The sequence below is a fragment of the Phoxinus phoxinus genome (assembly GCF_949152265.1).
Source record: "Phoxinus phoxinus genome assembly, chromosome: 16".
Taxonomy (NCBI): domain Eukaryota; kingdom Metazoa; phylum Chordata; class Actinopteri; order Cypriniformes; family Leuciscidae; genus Phoxinus; species Phoxinus phoxinus.
The window spans coordinates 25,667,730-25,685,995 of record NC_136891.1 but is presented as its reverse complement, the minus strand read 5'-3'; the positions used below and the strand labels follow the sequence as shown (position 1 = coordinate 25,685,995).

The window sequence follows — 18,266 nt, the reverse complement described above, 5'->3', positions numbered from 1 at the left end:
ATGGAAGTGGTCTAAATCTGATATGAAAAAAACAGATCTAAGATTTGAGTGTTCACCCTACTTCTGAAGAAGTCTGACCTGGTCATCTGACCCCCCAAAAAATCGGATTTGGGCCACTTTTGCCTGCAGTCTGAACGGGGTCTTAGATTACATTTGCCATATTTTGCTCACTTAAAGTTAATCATTAAAACACTACTTATTTAATAACACTGCTAAATATAATCTCTAAACGAATATCCATTTTTCATGCTATACATTGTAATGTTGTGAATGATGCCCAAATTCACTTGTCGCATTTAAAATTGATTTGAGTTTTTAGTGTTTTTTATTTCTCATTTATTAAGACAAATTAGTATATAATTTTAATATCAACCATTTATTAGTTATCAGCCACAACATTAAAATAGTTGTTGGCATTGAAATTTCGGTACCAAAATATTTATAATATTGGTTCATCACTTGTACGACATGTCAGTGGTCTGCATCTTCTGAGAGTATTGTTGCACAACAACAGTTTCGTAAGACTTGTTGGGAAGTTAATGCAGCATAAAATAGTTTTTTTGCTGATGTTAAAAAATGTCATATGACAAACAATTTCTCAACTCCATCATGTGACCAGTTAACTCAACCAATCAATCACAGCTTAAAATCTGTATGACTTTCTTTCATGGGCTTCACATTGGAGTCTCATCATCTCTTTTAACTCATACTTCATCATGGCCAAGCACTGCATAGCGGTTCTCCTCACGTTTCTGTCTTTGACCAAAGCAGGCGTCTGTGAGACCCTCCCTGGATCCTGCAGGATCGTGTGTGACCCTTCCCCAGATCGTTCACATGACCGGAGCAAAGGCTTTGTCATCCCTCTCACCTCATCTGCAGCAGGACCTCCTGGTCCACTTGGACCTCCAGGTAAAGCAGGTCCTCCTGGCCTACCTGGACCCTCAGCTATAGGTTCCTCAAGTCAGGGAGGTGTAGCGTTCAGTGCTGCGCTGCAGGAAGCCTTCAGCAAGAATGATGTGCTAAAGTTTACCGATGTGATAACTAATCTGGGATCCGGTTATGATTCGTCGACCGGAGCTTTCACATGTAAAACAGCGGGAGTCTACTACTTCAACTTCCACATTATGAAGTCTGGACAAAACCTACGAGTGGACTTGGTTCTTAATGACCAAACGGTGAGGTTATCTTATTAACATTATCCATTTTGCAGGGATTTCCTTACAAAGGTTACCCAAGAATGATCAAATATAAGTAATATAAAGGCTGCTTTATATTTTCATGCATAAAAGACTAAATTAATGAATAAATAAATAAATACATGCATGCATACATACATTACATATATAACATATTAAGCATTGTATAATTATAAAATACACTACTGTTGAAAAGTTTTGGGTCAGTAAGATTTCAAATGTTTTTGAAAGAAGTATCTTATGATCAACCAGGCTGAATTTATTTGATAAAAATATAGAGTAAAAAAAATAGTGATATTGTAAAATATTATTACAATTTCAAATAGCTGTTTTCTATTTTCATACATTTTAAAATGTAATTTATTCCTGTGATGGTAAAGCTGATTTTTCAGCATCATTACTTCAGTCTTCAGTGTCACACGATCCTTTAGAAATCATTTGAATATGATTTGCTGCTCAAGAAACATTTATTATTATTATTAATGTTGTGGTTGTGATGTTTAATATTTTTGCTATTATTATGTATTATATGAATATTAAGAAATGATATATATATATATATATATATATATATATATATATATATATATATATATATATATATATATATATATATATATATATATATATATATATTCTAAGTAATTGCAAATGTAGGCTACTAAATCCAGAGCAAGTTATTAAAATACTGTGTGGAATTTTTTATTTATATTGTTATTTTGAAATAAGTTTTTTTTTTTTTCTACACACTATTGAAATAATGTTTGAAAATGTTTAGCTTCAGGTTTATACATCCATTCAATTAAAATTGTTTTATAATGTTTAAATAAGCAAAAATATGTATCAATTTATTTCTGTTAAAAACACACTTGATTTCAAGCCGGAATGAAACACATTAAACATTAAAAATCTCAAAGTTGGCAAATATTTTAAATTAAGGTCAAAAGCACTACAATTTAATTTTATAAAAATGTTGTTGTTTTTTATCAAAAAATTTCTGCTGACCCTCTAGCACCCCCTTGGGGTTACTGGACCCCAGTTTGAAAACTCATGCCTTGTTGCTTTTGTAATACTGCTACGTAATAAAATATTAAGGACACTTTTTGTGCAGTGTAATAAATCTGATCATTTCCGGGGTTGTGTGTTCCAGATTGTGGTGAGTGCAGTGGCAGTGGACGTCCTGCATACAGATACTGCAAGCAACAGTGCAGTACTGCAGCTGAAAGCTGGAGACCGGGTGTATGTTCGGCTGAAAAACAGTGAAGTAGGCAAGAGGGACTCACAAAGCCGCTTCAGTTCCTTCTCTGGTTACCTGCTGTATGAAATCTGAGACTAACATGATTCCTTTCTGCTTTAAACTCTTTCTGTCAGTTTAAAGGAAGCCTCTTTGCATTCAGACTCTGGGCTTTACCTTGAATAAAGAATGAACTCTTTGGCAATTTGCCTGACTCAGACTTTTCATTGAATGCTGAATCAATTCCTCCATTTTGTAAGGCCGAGACCTTGGAAAGATACTTCACTGGGCACTGGCACTGAAATTAGGCTTGAACTTCAGGGACACTGAGAATGACACTATAGTAACAAGAGACATACACACTCAGCAACACCACATGGTAACAGCCCTATATCAATCTCACACAAAGAAAAGGGCTTCAGATCAGAGAGCCGTGGGAGAAAATCCAAACCTGGACTATTGATCTCACTTAACCTAGAGCAGAAATGAAAGTAATACACTTAATATTTTTATATCCTTTAACTGCTGAATACAAATTAGGTGCAATGCACTATACTATGGGAAGGCCTACTATGGGAAGCTTGATTTCGCCACAGAATAAAAAGAGAGAAAAAAGTAATTGCAATTTTTTACTGTGTTCATTTTTGCCTTTTTTCCTCAGAATTGTGAGTAACTCAGAAATGCGAGGAACAATTGGAATTGTGAATATCAATTTGCAGTTAAAACGTAATTACGACTTTTTGCTCGCAAAATTGCACATTTTTATCTCACAATTCAGAGAGAAAAAAAGTCAGAATTGAAAACTTCCAATTTTGACTTTTCCCCCGTGTTTTTAACTTGCAATTGTTTTCTGAATTGTGAGATAAACTTGCAAGTGCAAGAAAAAAGTCAGGATTGACAGATATAAACTTGCAATTCTGAATTTTCTTCTCCTGATTCCATGTTTATAACATGTAATTCTGACTTTTTACTCTTAATTGTGAGGTATAAACATGCAATTGTGAGTTTTAAATTCTGAATTGTGAGATTTAAACTCACAGTTGCGAGAAAAAAAGACAGATTTATGAGATAAAAAGTCGCAATTACTTTTTTTTTAAAGTATCTTTTATTCCGTGGCAGAAACAAGTTTCCATGCACTACAATCAGTGAATTGTGAAAATTCAGTTTATTCCTCAACACACAAAGCTAATAAATGTCTTCAGCAGACTTGACAACACACAACAACACAAAAGACAGCATTACACAATAATAAAATGTCTGTAATGAATTTATTGAAAATATTTACAAAGAACATCCCTTTAATAAATCTACAATCAGAACAACCCTCTAAATATATGTTGTTTACCACAAAAAAAAGAAAAACTTTTCAAAAAAATTTGCTGTCAGAACAAAACTGAAATATCAAAGAGCTAAAAACAGAAAAAAGTACTTCTAAGTGTAGTTGTTTATTTTTTATTTTGACCAATTATTTTACCTACATCTTCATTCAAAGTATAAAGTGACTTACATACAACATATTTGGTTTCTTTTCTTTGAAATTCAAAATAATTGCCTAAGCAGGATGTAAAAAAATAACACAAAAACTCCAGTAATACATTATGGCCTAAGGATGAGTTTAGCGTACAGAGTTAATGTCAGGTGTCAGTGCTTTCGAAGAGCGCTTGAAATTCCACACGTTGCCCAAAATTTTTTTATGAACACACTTCATCATGGTCTTGTAAATATAGACTCAGATAATACTTCACACGGCTGAGAATTGCAATTAATAATGATAATAATGTCTCTTCTGTATACTAATATTTAAACTGTCCCTCATCAGGTCTGTGAGGAAGAGGATTGCAAAGCAGAGCAAAATGTTGCAAACAATTACAGAAAAGCTTATTTGCATCATTCACACACTCAAAAACTTAACACACACACACACACACTTGATTAAACCAGTAGAAATACATGCACTGCGATAGTAATTTTCTAAATCAGTATTTTTTTCCAGAAAAAATAACTAAACATACTCAAAACAAAATTTACTTGAGTAGCAAAATTCTCAAAAAAAAAATACTTATTTTAGAGAATATATCTTATGGAGTCAAACACTTTTCTTTTTTTTAAACACAAACACACATATTTAAGGAGATTTAGACTTAATATTCAGAAAATGTTCATAGAAAATGTTGTTTCTCACGTAAAATTCATCTTGTTTTTGAGGATATTTACATATTTTACTGGGAAATGAGCTAAAAATACAGATTGCGAGCATGATTTTTTTCCAGTCTGCTTCGATGGCCCCTAGCAAACAGCATATGGTGTTCTCTCCTCTCATCTCAGTCACCTCGTTTTAGTTTTTATTTGTAGTGTAGCAGACGTCAGCCAGTGGTCTGAATTTGGGGCTGAGAGTGTTCAAAAAGTCCAGTGATTCCGGTTCACCCAAGTTGCTACAACATCCTACAGAGCCTGCAACAGAGCCCACCCCCTCATTACCATAAGTCTTCAGAACGTCGTCCGCGTACCTCCCCTCCTCCTCCCCTCCAAAGTAAGCCAGTTTCTGTCACAAAACAAGGGTCAAAATTAGGTCACATGAAAACATCTTCAGTGGGGCATGAAAGTGTAAAATATGACTTTCCTGTGTGAATGAATGTGTAAATAACATTACTTTGCTAGTCAGATTATATTACTAGGGCTGCCCCCATAATAGTCGATCAAATGTTAGTAGACGTGAAGAGGCTTAGTCGACCAAATTTTAATTAGTCGGTTGGCCGCAGAAAAAAAAAACTCCACAGGAATTGGCGAAATCACGTAGTCCATGACAGACAGATTGTTAACATGGCTGGTCCATGTGGTAATTATGTTGGGAAGGAAATCCAAACATTTGCCTATCATGCATTGACTTCAAACGTGGCTTATCATTTGAAACATGCAAGTAGTAGCGTAACGTTAGCCACTTTCAGTGGCCGCTCGCTCTAACGTTATATCAAATATAAGGTGCATATCCAAGTGTTCGTGTGGAGTGTAAAATAAATTAGTACTGAGCTTTACTGCATGATGCTTAAAGGGTTAGTTCACCCAAAAATGAAAATTATCCCATAATTGACTCACCCTCATGCCATCCTAGGTGCATATGACTTTCTTCTTTCAACCAAACACAGTTATATAAAAAAATATTCTGGCTCTTCCAAGCTTTAAAATGGTAGTGAATGGTAACTGAGATATTGAAACTCAAAAAAGCGCATCCACCCATCATAAAAGTAATCCATACGTTTTTGTAAGAAAAATATCCATATTTATAACTTTAAAAACTGTAATCCCATTCACTCCCATTATATAGCTTGGAAGAGCCAGGAATTTTTTTTATATAACTCAGATTGTGTTTGGCTGAAAGAAGAAAGTCATAAACATGAGGGTGAGTAAATTATGGGATAATTGTAATTTTTGGGTGACCTAACCCTTTAACTTAATGTCCATTTCTATCTAAAGGTGCATCCACTGTAGTCAGCATCGTAAACTTCATCTTTGCAGCCAACCCTTACTCAGAAAACACTAGTTCATTGATACATTATTAAAATGTTTAGAGATTCTCCTTTCTGTTATTTTCTAACACATTCATAAACATCTCGGCAAGCTTTATGCATGCGCTAGATTTAGGTTTAGTATTTCTCTGTAATGTAGAACAATGTTCTTCCTGAAATCTTTAGTCAGGGGTAGCCCTAATAATTACCATGTTAGATTTGTATTAAACATATGTACAGGTGTTGGTGAAAATTTCTTCATATATTATTGTTAACTTGATTAAAAATGTCATGTAAGTTTAGCTTACTCTCTCCAAGTAGCGGCCATTAGTATTCCATGTGTCGAGAGCACTCGTATTTGAGAATTTCTGGAACCCGCGGTTGCCATACAGGTTGTTATCATAGCGTCCGGATGTGTAGTACTTGTCTGTCCCAAAATCTTGAGTGGTGGTGTTGTAGACGCCGCTTCCCTGGAAAAACTGCTGCCCCATATTTCCTGCACCTGAATTAAAGTTTTTACTGACCATGGTGCCATTCTGGAGTGACCCGTCCATTGCATCTGTCCCAGGAATTATCATCAAAGCTCCATCCTTCTAAAGAGAGAAAGGCATTCACACAAATATGGTTAAGGTCTCCTTGTGGTTTCTCTGATTAATTAAACCATTTAAAAAGAGGTGTTCTTCTTACCACTTCTTCACCAGGAGCCTCAGTGTTGGATTTCAGCAGCATTCCTGCTGTGCCAGTATCATCATTAATGTACAGCTTGTCTCTCTTAGTAGTGCATATGAAGAGGAGTAACAGACCTGATACAGCAAGAAAAACAAAGGGCAGTGAGATAAAGAGAGTCAGATCCAAAAGTCTAAGACTGCATTACAAATCTGATCATTGTTATTATTTAAGCCTGAAGCTTCGTTTTGAAAGTTCAGAAGTTGACAAAAAAAAATCAAGACAGAAAACCCAAAAATTCTGAAATCCATGATAAAATTCCAATTCAACAAATTCTCGTGTGTGTGTGTGTGTGTGTGTGTGTGTATAAAAAATATATCACGGTTTCCACAAAAATTGTAACTAGCACAACCGTTTTCAGCATTGATATTAATAATAAATGTTTCTTGAGCAGCAAATCAGCATATTAAAATGACTTCTGAAGGATCATGTGACATGAAAATTCAGTATTGCAATCACAGGAATAAATGACATTATCAAATTATTTTTACTGTATTTTTGATAAATGCAGCCTTAATTGAGCCCTTCTTTCAAACAACATTACAAAACTCTTACCTAAAAATTGTGTCTATATATAAATATAAGTTTATGTAAATTTATGCAAATATACTGAATGTATATGAAATATATCAAATGTTTGTAATACATGGTGGTCATAGCCAGAAGGGGGCACTCACATATCAGTAGCAACAGCAGGCTAGAGAGCACTAAGGCAAGGATGCCCGAACTGCCAAAAGAGGTAGAGGCACTTCGAGCCCCACATATTCCTACTCCATTTTCCTCCCTATTACAGGAGCACACTCGCACATTCACAATCTGCTCTTTCCCGGATCCCTGCAGATCCTTCACCAAGAGTGGGACAGAGTAGAGGCCGCTTGGCAAGGGCACTGCCTGTTCCAGCACCACGGAGTTACCTAAATCGGAGGAGGACATGATGTCTGTGATCATTCTGCAGCATTAACCCTTTCAGTTTATCAGCCTTTGTTTGTCAACTTATAGCAATATTGAGAAATAATAACAAAGGAAATGCTGCTAAATCAAATTCTAAATCTGTAACCCCCAGCCCCAAGAAACATCACTACCCTCTCTATCCTTACCCGTTTTATCTTTCAGTTTCCACTTCCCATCACTCTCTGCTCCAAATTCAAAATTGAAGGGAGTGGAGAACGGTGGCTTGTCGGGGTCCACAGCTTCAACCAGAACGGAGCTCAGCGCATCACCCTTACTACAGATGACCAGGTCAGTACCCGGAATCACAGGCATGTTGTCATTCTCGTCTTCGATCAGGAGTATAACCATCCCTTTTCCTACCTTTTTACCTGAGGAAAAAGAGATTCCAGTGAGTCCCATGTGAATTTAGGGACACATTGTCAGAATTTAACTAGTTGACCATGCTGTAAAGACACACACCATAACAGACTTGATTATTTGTCTTTAAAGACATTCTGAGAAAATGTCATCTTAATGAAACATAAGGTAATTGCGACTTTAATTTCTCAGAATTGTGATTATATATATGCTAATTGCGACTTACAATTATGGCTTCACACATCTCAAAAATGCAACTTACCATATATGACTTTATCTCTCACAACTGCAACCTTATTTCTCATAATAACGACAAATTTATCTCAATTGCGAATTTCTCTTAATTGTGACTTTATATCTCACAATTGCAGTCTTATTTCTTGTAACTGACAACATCTCAAAATTGCAACTTTTAATTTTATAATAACTGAAAAAAATAGCGACTTTCTTACAATTATGGCTTCACATCTCACAATTATGACTAGCTGTAACTTTTTAAAGTGTCGCAATGTGACAAAATCCCCCTTTTTAACAGGTTATACGTACATACATGGATAATTTTTTGTGATCAGTCTCTAAAAAGCTGTGACCGGTTTCACAGCCCACCAATACAATTAGGTAATCAAGCAGCAAGAACACCATTGGCAACCTACAGAAAAGCAACCTGATGACGTCCAGAGATAAATGGCGCATAAGAGTTCAAGAGAGACGAATGTACTCCAGCTCTTCCAGGAATCTCATTCAACATAATTCAGTGTTTAGAACATGTACTATCAGGTAGGACATGCTGATCATCGGAAAGAAAGAAATGTTACATCACACGGCAAAACCCTGATGAAAACGTCTCAGAGGCCTTGAGCTATCTCTACCCAACCACACCCAACCAAATGGTGTTTCATTAACATTCAGAGAAAACACACCCCTATTCATAGAACAAAAGGGTACAGAGTGTACTCACAAATACACAAAGATTTCAGTTCTGCATAGGTGTGTGTTGTGCTGAATGTCCACAGATTATTAAGTTAATGGCTTAAGCTTGATTCAAGTATGTGACTGTCCAGACTCACTCTCATCCACTGCTCTGATGGTTATGTTGTACTTGTCCTGGTGGACCAATGGTGATTCTCGGTCAATAGTGTTGGCTGTTTTCAGTTCTCCAGTGCTCTCCACCACAGTGATCCAGTTACCTGGGTCAGTCACCTTATAGTACCTTAGAAAAGTGAGAAAGTACATTCAAAATGTGGCATAAAGTTTTTATAACCTATAATTAAGGTGGTTTTCAAATTCATGTCTTTGGGAGCATTTACATTAGGCATGTTCTTGCTAGTCAGAGCGCAACAGAACAGAAGATCAAAGATCACCTCAATGCGTATGGTGGTGCTTTAAAGATAATTATTTTGTTAGCTAAAAACAGACATCATCAGTGAACATACTTTATTCCATTGCTGTTCTTGGTCTCTGGGTCCAGAGCTTTATAGGTTCCAATGACGGTTCCATTGGGAACGTTCTCCTTGACTTTGATATATTGAATGACAGGGTTGAACTCTGGTCCTTCATCTTCATCTCCCACACTGAGCTCTAATGGCACAGAGAGCCAGGTGTTATCATTTCCAACCAGTGGAACCGCATTACGGGCAGTTATTTCCAGCTTCACCACTGGAGTTTTTTCAAAATCCAATCCCTGAAAGGGGAGCAAAAGGGGAATGATATAATTGAGAACATACTCTACACAAAACTAACTTGTTCTCTAATGCATCAATACTGTGAAGAGCTGTCAAAAGCTCTGCCTTGAAGAGCAGAACTTGTGTTTGCCTGTCTGGTGGATGTACTTTGTATAACAGGGTGTGGTTGGACTGCACATGTATATCCAACAGACACGCATTTTCACACACAGCCCTAAAATGGTGAGCTAACCCTGCAGAGCTGCTATAAATAAAACCAACACAACCCTGTCAGAGAGTGAACAAGAGCTCTCAAGATAATGACTATGACCCTCAGCGGAAGCTATCACAAAACAAACTTAGCAAAGTGCAAATTCTGCAAAAACGGATTCATCAAGGACATATGTTGCTTTTTCCTTGCCAAAAACTTTATTTTCAGATGCTGGTAACTTTCTCTACAGACTAATATTTTAATTATTTCACCTTTATGACATACAGAAGCCCCTCGTTGGTTTTGGGGTCCGTCTCCATCCTGAATTGTCCACTCTCATTTCCTTTGGTGACCTCAAAGAGGGCCTTCCAGTTGGGGGAGTTCACCAAATCCTTGTCTTCCACTGGGATTCTAGTAACTAGCACATTTTCTTGGTTCTCCTTGACGTTGGCTTTGTACTGTTAAAAAAAAAAGAAATTTGATTGATTCTTTAAACATTAGATACCACACTTTACGACATACAGCATTACATTGAAAATACCTCAAAATGTTAACTTTACAGTGCTATTCTTGTTCTGATTTGTTTAGTAGTTAACTTGTTTTCTTATATTGCTGTATAGACAATAAAAGGGCCATACCAACGTCTCTTTAAAGGTAGGAGGGTTATCATTAACGTCTGTGAGAGCAATCACAATTGTTCCTCTGTTGAAGAGCCCAGTAGGATTGCCGCCCATATCTCTGACCTCTATGTTAACATAGACTTTGTCCTGAGCCTGAGTGGGAGGAACAAAAAACGTTACCATTTACAGTATATTATTCCCAGACTGAATACATCTGAAAATACAACACAGAAAGACATTGTACAATAGATGCAACACCAGTCCCATAACACACTAACACATGGATCTATTAAAGGATAGAAAAATACCTCTCTGTCTAAAGTGTTGGTTTTAGCGGTCAATTTTCCAGTAAAAGGTTCAATGGAGAACATGTCAGTAGCATTGAGCAGAGTAAACTTGATCAAGGTGTGTGTGGTGTTTGCCAAATCTTTGTCTGTGGCATTCACTTGTCCTATAGGAGTACCTGAAAAACAGAATACAAATATACTTCAACGTGCTAAAAAAAAAAAAAATTCACTGTCAGTTAATTTAGTTATCTCACAAAAGCCGAACAAAGCCTGTCAAGAAATGTCTGGGTCATATTTCACCCTAAAATATAATAAAAAAATTAATAAGAAAAAAATTGTAATTATAAAAAAGTATATACATTTTTTTATTCAATAAAAAGATAATGACGTTTAAATTTTGGACCATTTATATATTTTAAAATAAAATATACATTTTAGATGAAACAGTTCAGCTTAAAAAACTTGGCAAATAACTGAAATAACACAGGTTTAAGTTGAACTAAAGTACTTAAATTACTTTTATCAAAATAATTCTAAAGTACTCTTTTTTTTTTTAAGTAGTAGTAAAGTAGTATTTGTTTCACCACCTTTAATATATACTTTTCTTTTAAAGTAGTTAAGTGTATTAAAGGTGGCAAAACAAATACTACCATGATGTATAAGTACTATAGAGTGTTTATGAGAATATATTAATGAGAATATAAGAGAAATCATCTTTTTATCATCATATTACGGTGATGCGAATTGTTATGAAAATAATGTAAAAATGTTAATGGTCCAAAAAACAGGCTTTACATAATTTCTTGTTTCGATCTTTTGATTTTCTTGTGACATACTGTATGGTCTGGACTTGATAGTTGAAAATGTCTCTTTACCTGCCCTGCACCGTTCTTCTACAGAGAAAAAGCGACCTCCAGTAATCTCAGGGGCGTTGTCATTCACATCATCCACAATCACAGTGATGGGCAGAAATGCATCAACTTCCCTGCCACTTTGGTCATACACACGAGCTATAAACTACAACAAGAGGGACGAGAGAAGCAGACATATTCAGTTGTACTGATGCTGTAATCATACTCCAAAACATTAGCTGCTGCACCATTCTCTGTATAAGGCCTGGAATATAGAGCCTCACGTTGAATTGTGGGTACTGCTCACGGTCGACAGCCTTGGTCACCCTCAGCATGCCAGTTTCCTTAACGAGAATGAATAGGCCCACAGGATCTGTCGTAACACCCTGTCCACTGATCTCATAACGCACTGTGTAATTTACAGAGGAATCAGATGAAATCTGTGAAGAGACACACAGCAATGTACAGTAAGCAAAAAACAAACAGGAAGTGTAACAAAAGGTCAAATTGAGATCAAGGAAGGGAGGATGAAATGGAAAGGGAGTAATAGAATGACTAAAGAACAGATGTAGCTAATGTTACTCGGTCTCACCATCTCCAGGTCCTTTGGGAATGGAGGGCTGGCATTCTCAGTAACAGAGAAAGGCAACGGTCTCCATCTTCTCTTAATGCGCTTGTGAGCCACACTGCTGGACTTCTGAGATGCCTGAAGCCAGGACATATGGAGAAACATTTAATAGGCCACTGATCCAGATCATATGGTTTATGGTTAAGAAATACAGACCGTAGTTTTACCTCATCTTTACGGGACAAGATAATGTCTACCCTCCGATCCAAGCCGCTCTCATCCTGCACCAGTACAGAAAACCGTTTTGTTGTAATCACCAAACCACGAGCTGTGATAATGGTTCCATCTGTGTTTACAGCGAAGTCAGGGTCGCTGGAAGTAAAGGCCACGGGCTTGGCCGCACAGCCTTTGAGGGTCACTGTGAGAGAAAAAAATAGTAACATCAGGTAACTATTCCACAGCTAAGCCTTATGTCTTTCCAAAAACATAAGTAGTTGGAATGTATTGTTGTGGGCATGCGTCTACCTATGAGTGGGCACTAAAGCTTGCAAGCTTCAAAAAGGTTGTGCCATAAAAGTATCACCATTACTGTTAACTAAAACTAAAAAATGTTAATAAAGTTAAAATACAATCAAATAAATATTAGTTTAAAGCAACTAACTGCAATAAAATAAGTTTAAAATAAGTACTAAAATTACTTAAACTAAATCTGAAATAAAAATAAAAATAAATTAAAGCGAAACAGAAACAAAAGACGTTTCATTTTCATGTGACTTATGGGATACTTTAATGCTGCTTTGTGTCCATTTGAAGGTCACAAAGAAAGTCCCACAGGTAAATAATGACAGAAATTTCATTTTTGGGAGGAAATTGAGAGCAATTATTTTACCAATAACGAACTTTGCTACTGTTATGTTATGTAGCTTAATTAACCACAGCAGCTGAAGGAAAAGCTTAATCTGTAGAAAGTCAGACGAGGTCAATTCATGTCATTCGGACGAAAAGGATTAGTGAAACCACAAAACGTACATGCTTCCGTGCCCTCAGAGATGACATAACCGGGGGGCAGTCTCTTAGGAACCTGAGCAAGCACAGGCCTCAACTCACAAGACTCAGCGCTCTGAAACAGCACCTGAGGGAAGAATTGAAAGTGAGTGAGAGTGAGAATAAAGGGGAGCATCACATTCCACAGTGGGATTTAGCAAAAGTCTCACATGTAAAAGGCAATTGTGAAGCTTAGCCTAAAACATGACTTCCAATCCTAATACGTCAGAATCATTTTAATTGTAAATTAAACTTAAGATCAAAAGAAGGAACTAGATTGCATTTGACAAATATTTCAAACATTATACTCATTGTTTTAATAGTACACTACATACTGTTCTGTACTGAAGTGATTGGTTTACATTGCAAAAAAAACAAAACATGTTCTTAATCAGTGTCTTATTTTACACTCTTTGTCTACCACATTATATGAATTACCACCTATGATTAGCCTAACTGTTACTTGTTATATTCATACCTAAAAAGCTGCATAGTATGAAGGCATTACATTAACCGAAACAATCACTGGCATTATTCAAGAATGACATGTGACTAATACAAATATAATAAGAACATAGCAATTGAGAACAAAACCAGCTGTAAGGAAACAACATCAACAGCAGTTGTCAAGTAGCCTACTCTACATGCTGCTCAATGGCATTCTGTCTCATTTCATGGTGTAATGTGATGGGTTTCGGACAAACATCAGCTTTATCTTATCTTGAAACCATCCTAATCTGTCCAGTGGAACCTGTAGATCTACAGACTTGAAAATGTTGCTTTAGTAGAATGCTGAAGTGTTTACTGTGACTGTGTCTTCATGGGATTTTTACTGATGCCGAACAAAGAGGCAATATGTCATTAAAACATGCAGGAAATTTAGTTTACCACAATGTATATAACAATATCAAGAAATCACTCAGTTGAAAATTTGGGATTTTGCTTGCATTTGGGATTTAGTGGAATCATCATTAACAAAAACTGACCCACCATGGACATTGTTTCTGCTATATAAAAGAGAAACATTAGATAACCGTATAATAATCACCTTTCTCATTAATCAACATTAGTGGTCAGTGAATTGAACAAATGAAATGAATGAATGAATGAATGAATGGCGACATTTACAATATCACTACTGAGTCTTCAAAGCAAATTAATTAAATGTAAATATTTGAATGTATGGATGATACTAAGTAGACCAATTATCCCAACCATTTTTTAAGGGATCAATCAATGTTGATTTTTTGGTCAGCTTCATTTTACCCCACTGGGGGAAACACATAGGCTATATTGTCAATCCATAGGTTTCCTCATTCACATTCACATTCATGCTCCTCATTTTGGTTGATGCATTAAACGTTGATTCAATGTTGATTCGGTGGTGGTCTGCTATCAGGGTAATGTTTCAACCAAATTACCATAGTTAAGTATTGACTTCAATAAAACGTGATCACGTGGTGTTAACCACAACTGACATGAATAAAACAGAAATTATAATGAAAGAAATATTCTAATATCAGAAGAAAGTAAAAACATACTTAAAACTAAATATATTTTATATTATATTTTTATTTGAGAATAAAAATTCTAATTATCAGAAAATGTATCCTTACAAAAATATATCTATTTTACTTGTTGTCAGACTGTTTTATATTGTTTTAAGGATACATTTTCTGTTTATTTTACTTATAAAACTATTAAAATATTGACGTTCATGCAAAGATATTTGAAAACAAGTATCCTCTTATCATTTTAAATAATTGTGTTTCTCAATTAATAATATTTTATTTTAATAGCGTTTAGATTTGTTTAAGAAATATTTGTTTGCAGTGTCGTAGGGCAGGCTAACAACTAACTAGCATTTTGACGGAAACTATGGTTACCAAGGTAAATCAGCGAGGATACGGTAAGAATTCAGGTAGGCCCACAATAGCCAACACTTATATGACCTAAAAAAATAAAGTAGCCAACAAAGCAAAAAACAACTGACGACATTAACTTTTAACGTAACAAAATGTAACTTACCAAAGTAAGCAGCCAGACCGCGAACAGCGCGCGCTCATACATCCTGTTGTGTGTGTGTGTATGTGATCTGCAGTAACGTTAGTTGGATTTCTCTGGACTCCACCACACTGCGTGTATCTCACAGACGTGCTCGGATAAAGTCCTCTGGGCGCGGTACAACTCTCATGTCATTGAAGTCTTTGCTATGGGTGTGGCATTGCCTCAGCCTCTCACTTGATGTATCAATAGGGCTGAATAGGAGCCTTGAGTACACTAAACAGGTCAAACTACGCTTTGTCCCTGACTTCCTTAGCTTGGGAAGCTCTGGGAGGCTTAAACTCCACCCCAGACTGCCCCTTAAAACTCCCTCTGAGTTTGTGTGTGTATGAGAGAGTGAAAGAGAGAGAGGGAGGTTATTCTTTAACAGAGTAGACTTTCACCCGTTATACCATCTGACTTTCCAGACATGATTAATGCATGACACAATTAATCTCCATCTTTTTGGGTGGGGTGCATGAGGTGATTATATAGACAGTCACCACTGCATTTACACATTCAGCAAATAAAAGAAACTTTTTTTTTAGGTTTTGCATTTAATCACCCGTTAAGTCCATAAAAAAAAAAGATAATAAAAAAACCAATCCCAGCTTGAAACCACTCACATATGTACGCCTTTTTTTTCTTTCTTTCTTTTTTTACGTGGGACGTTATTTATTAATTTTAAAGTATTACCTTTCATGTTTTTGTGGCTGTGTGTCACTGCATGGCTTCTGATTTGTACTGTCTGATACTGGGATGCATTTAGCCTTTTGCAGAGTCTTTAGGAAATCGGGGGGACGGGGTGTAAAACAAGTAGAAAATGAGAACAACAAAAGGACATACATGCTTCCCTTCAACCAAAACTCTTGAAACACTGATAAGAGAGTGACTCAGACTGAAAAAAAAAATAACTGAGAGAGACTAATGAGAGCTACAAAAACATCACAAAACACAGAAAGTGTTCAAATAATGATACTATACGTGCTTTCAATATGGTGCAATTTAACATGAGACTTAAATCCCAACAAACTAAGTTAAGTGAGATAAATGATTAGGCATAGGCCATACAATTAACTTATAAAGTAAGTGTTCCCGGGTCGCACCTTCTAGACTTTTTTCCAATAATTTAAATCGCACAACCAGTCTGTTGAACTAAATGTCAATTAATTTCAATAAAAAGCTAAATTATTTGATTAAAATACCAAAAAACAGCTGGCCCAAAATTTGCACAACCATGTGACAAAATCACACAAATGTATATGAATAAATGTATTTATTTATTTATGTTTGTTTGATTATTGTTTATTTATTCATCATTCATTCATTTATAATAAAGCTGCAATATTGGCAGATCTAATATAAAATGAATTGAAATGAATGAGCTCATATAATATTTAGTCTGGCCTTATGAGGTTGATTATCATAATTTCTGTAGATTGAGCATCTCTTTCTCAGGTTAAGAAAAGAAAAGAAAAGAAAAGAAAAGAAAAGAAAAGAAAAGAAAAGAAAGAGTTTCTGTGTAAAGCACAGTGACTATTTAAGCAAGTTTTTTTCTTATAACATTTCAGGCTATACATTATTTTCTAAAACTAGGCTAGACTTTCTTTGCTGAAAAACAGAAAGGGATTAGTGATTATGTGCTGAAACAAACAATGGACAAAGACAGGTAGTGTTTTTCACAGAAAGTTGTATTTCTTGTTTCTGGAGATCATTTATCATGTTTTTAGACCCTTTTACTGGAATGTGTGGAAGAATGTCAGCTTGGAGATGAGCATGTTGCAATCATGATGGTGTTTGTGTGAAGGGGAGGTGGAGGATGGGTCGGGTTGGGTGCACGGAATTTGGCAGAGTCCTGTCAGTAGTGTTGAGTCTGTACTATTGCACACATGCAGCCAAACAGCTCACTGAACTGTTATGCACCTTCATTTTACTACAGGACAGACAGATGTCTGTTGTACACGTGCAATGACATGATCAAGAGAGAGTTTGCTGAGAGGGTGAAACCATTGACATCTTGTTAGGTGACTAAATTAGGCACATGCACTGTAAGGGAATTAGAGCTAATCAAATGATAATTGGCCTATTTAGTTCTGAATCACTAAAAATCTGTATGTTAATTCATTAAGTCTTAATGTCTTCAAAGGCATATTTTCCATTGAAAATAACAGCTTTTTGTAAGTGGAATTGATGTGACAGAATTATCAATTGATACATTGTAATTATTTGTACACTATAACCGGTCTACAAGACAATATGCTATAGCCTTCACAGCAAGCCTTCAAGACCAAATGTCTCCTCTGAAACACATCAAGTCAAGTCACCTTTATTTTAGTGCTTTATACTATACATTTAACAGAATCAATGCAAACTTCAAATATGAGAACACTTACATTTCTGCTGTAAAGCAGTTCTAAAAAGATTATAATGTCAAGTCAGTCTACAGAAATTGCTTGGAGAACATATTAAGGGAATGTTCTCAGAATGAAGACAGTATGTCCTATATCCATGTGTACAACTTAAACAGCGAAGATGGGTGGTTTCCGCATTGGTTCACCACTGTAGACTGAATAATTATGTGATTGCGACACATGTCCTGAGGAGCACCCAGGCCCCAGGTGAACTGCATGCAGCATGTTATCAGTCTCCACCCCATGACCAAATTTTTTTGGTCCGAAATGTTGTCCTTCACTCATGCTCAAAACAGCACATGTTTTTCTCAGCAGAGTTTTGTATGATAGCATGAAAAGGTAATTATAATAGCATTTATAGATTTTTTTTTTTTTTTTGCACACACTCAGCAAGGTGTTGCTGCAAGGATGAAATAAATGCTGGGTCTAGAAGAAACAGTTGATTTTAACGAAAACTAACTCAAAATAACACGTTTCAAAAACAAAAACACCAACCACTTAAAATAGCCGTAAATAACTATTGGATAAAGACCACTACAAACACAAGGTCAGATTTACAAATGTAGACCAATGAAAGGAAATGAGAAACAGGTGCAGTGCATT

The 18,266-nt window shown here is 35.9% G+C and overlaps 2 protein-coding genes across 2 annotated transcripts; one reads left to right on the top strand and one right to left on the bottom strand.

The window, feature by feature from the left end:
- Positions 1–652: 652 nt before the first annotated feature.
- c1ql1 (complement C1q like 1) lies at positions 653–2,635 on the top strand. The gene is made up of 2 exons (XM_079584050.1): positions 653–1,175; positions 2,347–2,635. Exons 1-2 carry the CDS (start codon positions 717–719, stop codon positions 2,524–2,526), a joined length of 639 nt encoding a protein of 212 aa, XP_079440176.1. The 5' UTR covers positions 653–716; the 3' UTR covers positions 2,527–2,635.
- An 889-nt stretch (positions 2,636–3,524) lies between these two features.
- dsc2l (desmocollin 2 like) lies at positions 3,525–15,568 on the bottom strand. The gene is made up of 16 exons (XM_079584766.1): positions 15,238–15,568; positions 13,195–13,297; positions 12,393–12,583; positions 12,190–12,303; positions 11,882–12,037; positions 11,622–11,763; positions 10,768–10,922; positions 10,478–10,612; positions 10,112–10,297; positions 9,401–9,648; positions 9,035–9,177; positions 7,757–7,978; positions 7,337–7,573; positions 6,621–6,736; positions 6,242–6,526; positions 3,525–4,972 (listed from the first exon to the last, which is right to left on the bottom strand). The coding sequence occupies exons 1-16, from the start codon at positions 15,277–15,279 to the stop codon at positions 4,766–4,768; spliced, it is 2,682 nt and encodes an 893-aa protein (XP_079440892.1). The 5' UTR covers positions 15,280–15,568; the 3' UTR covers positions 3,525–4,765.
- Positions 15,569–18,266: the final 2,698 nt, after the last annotated feature.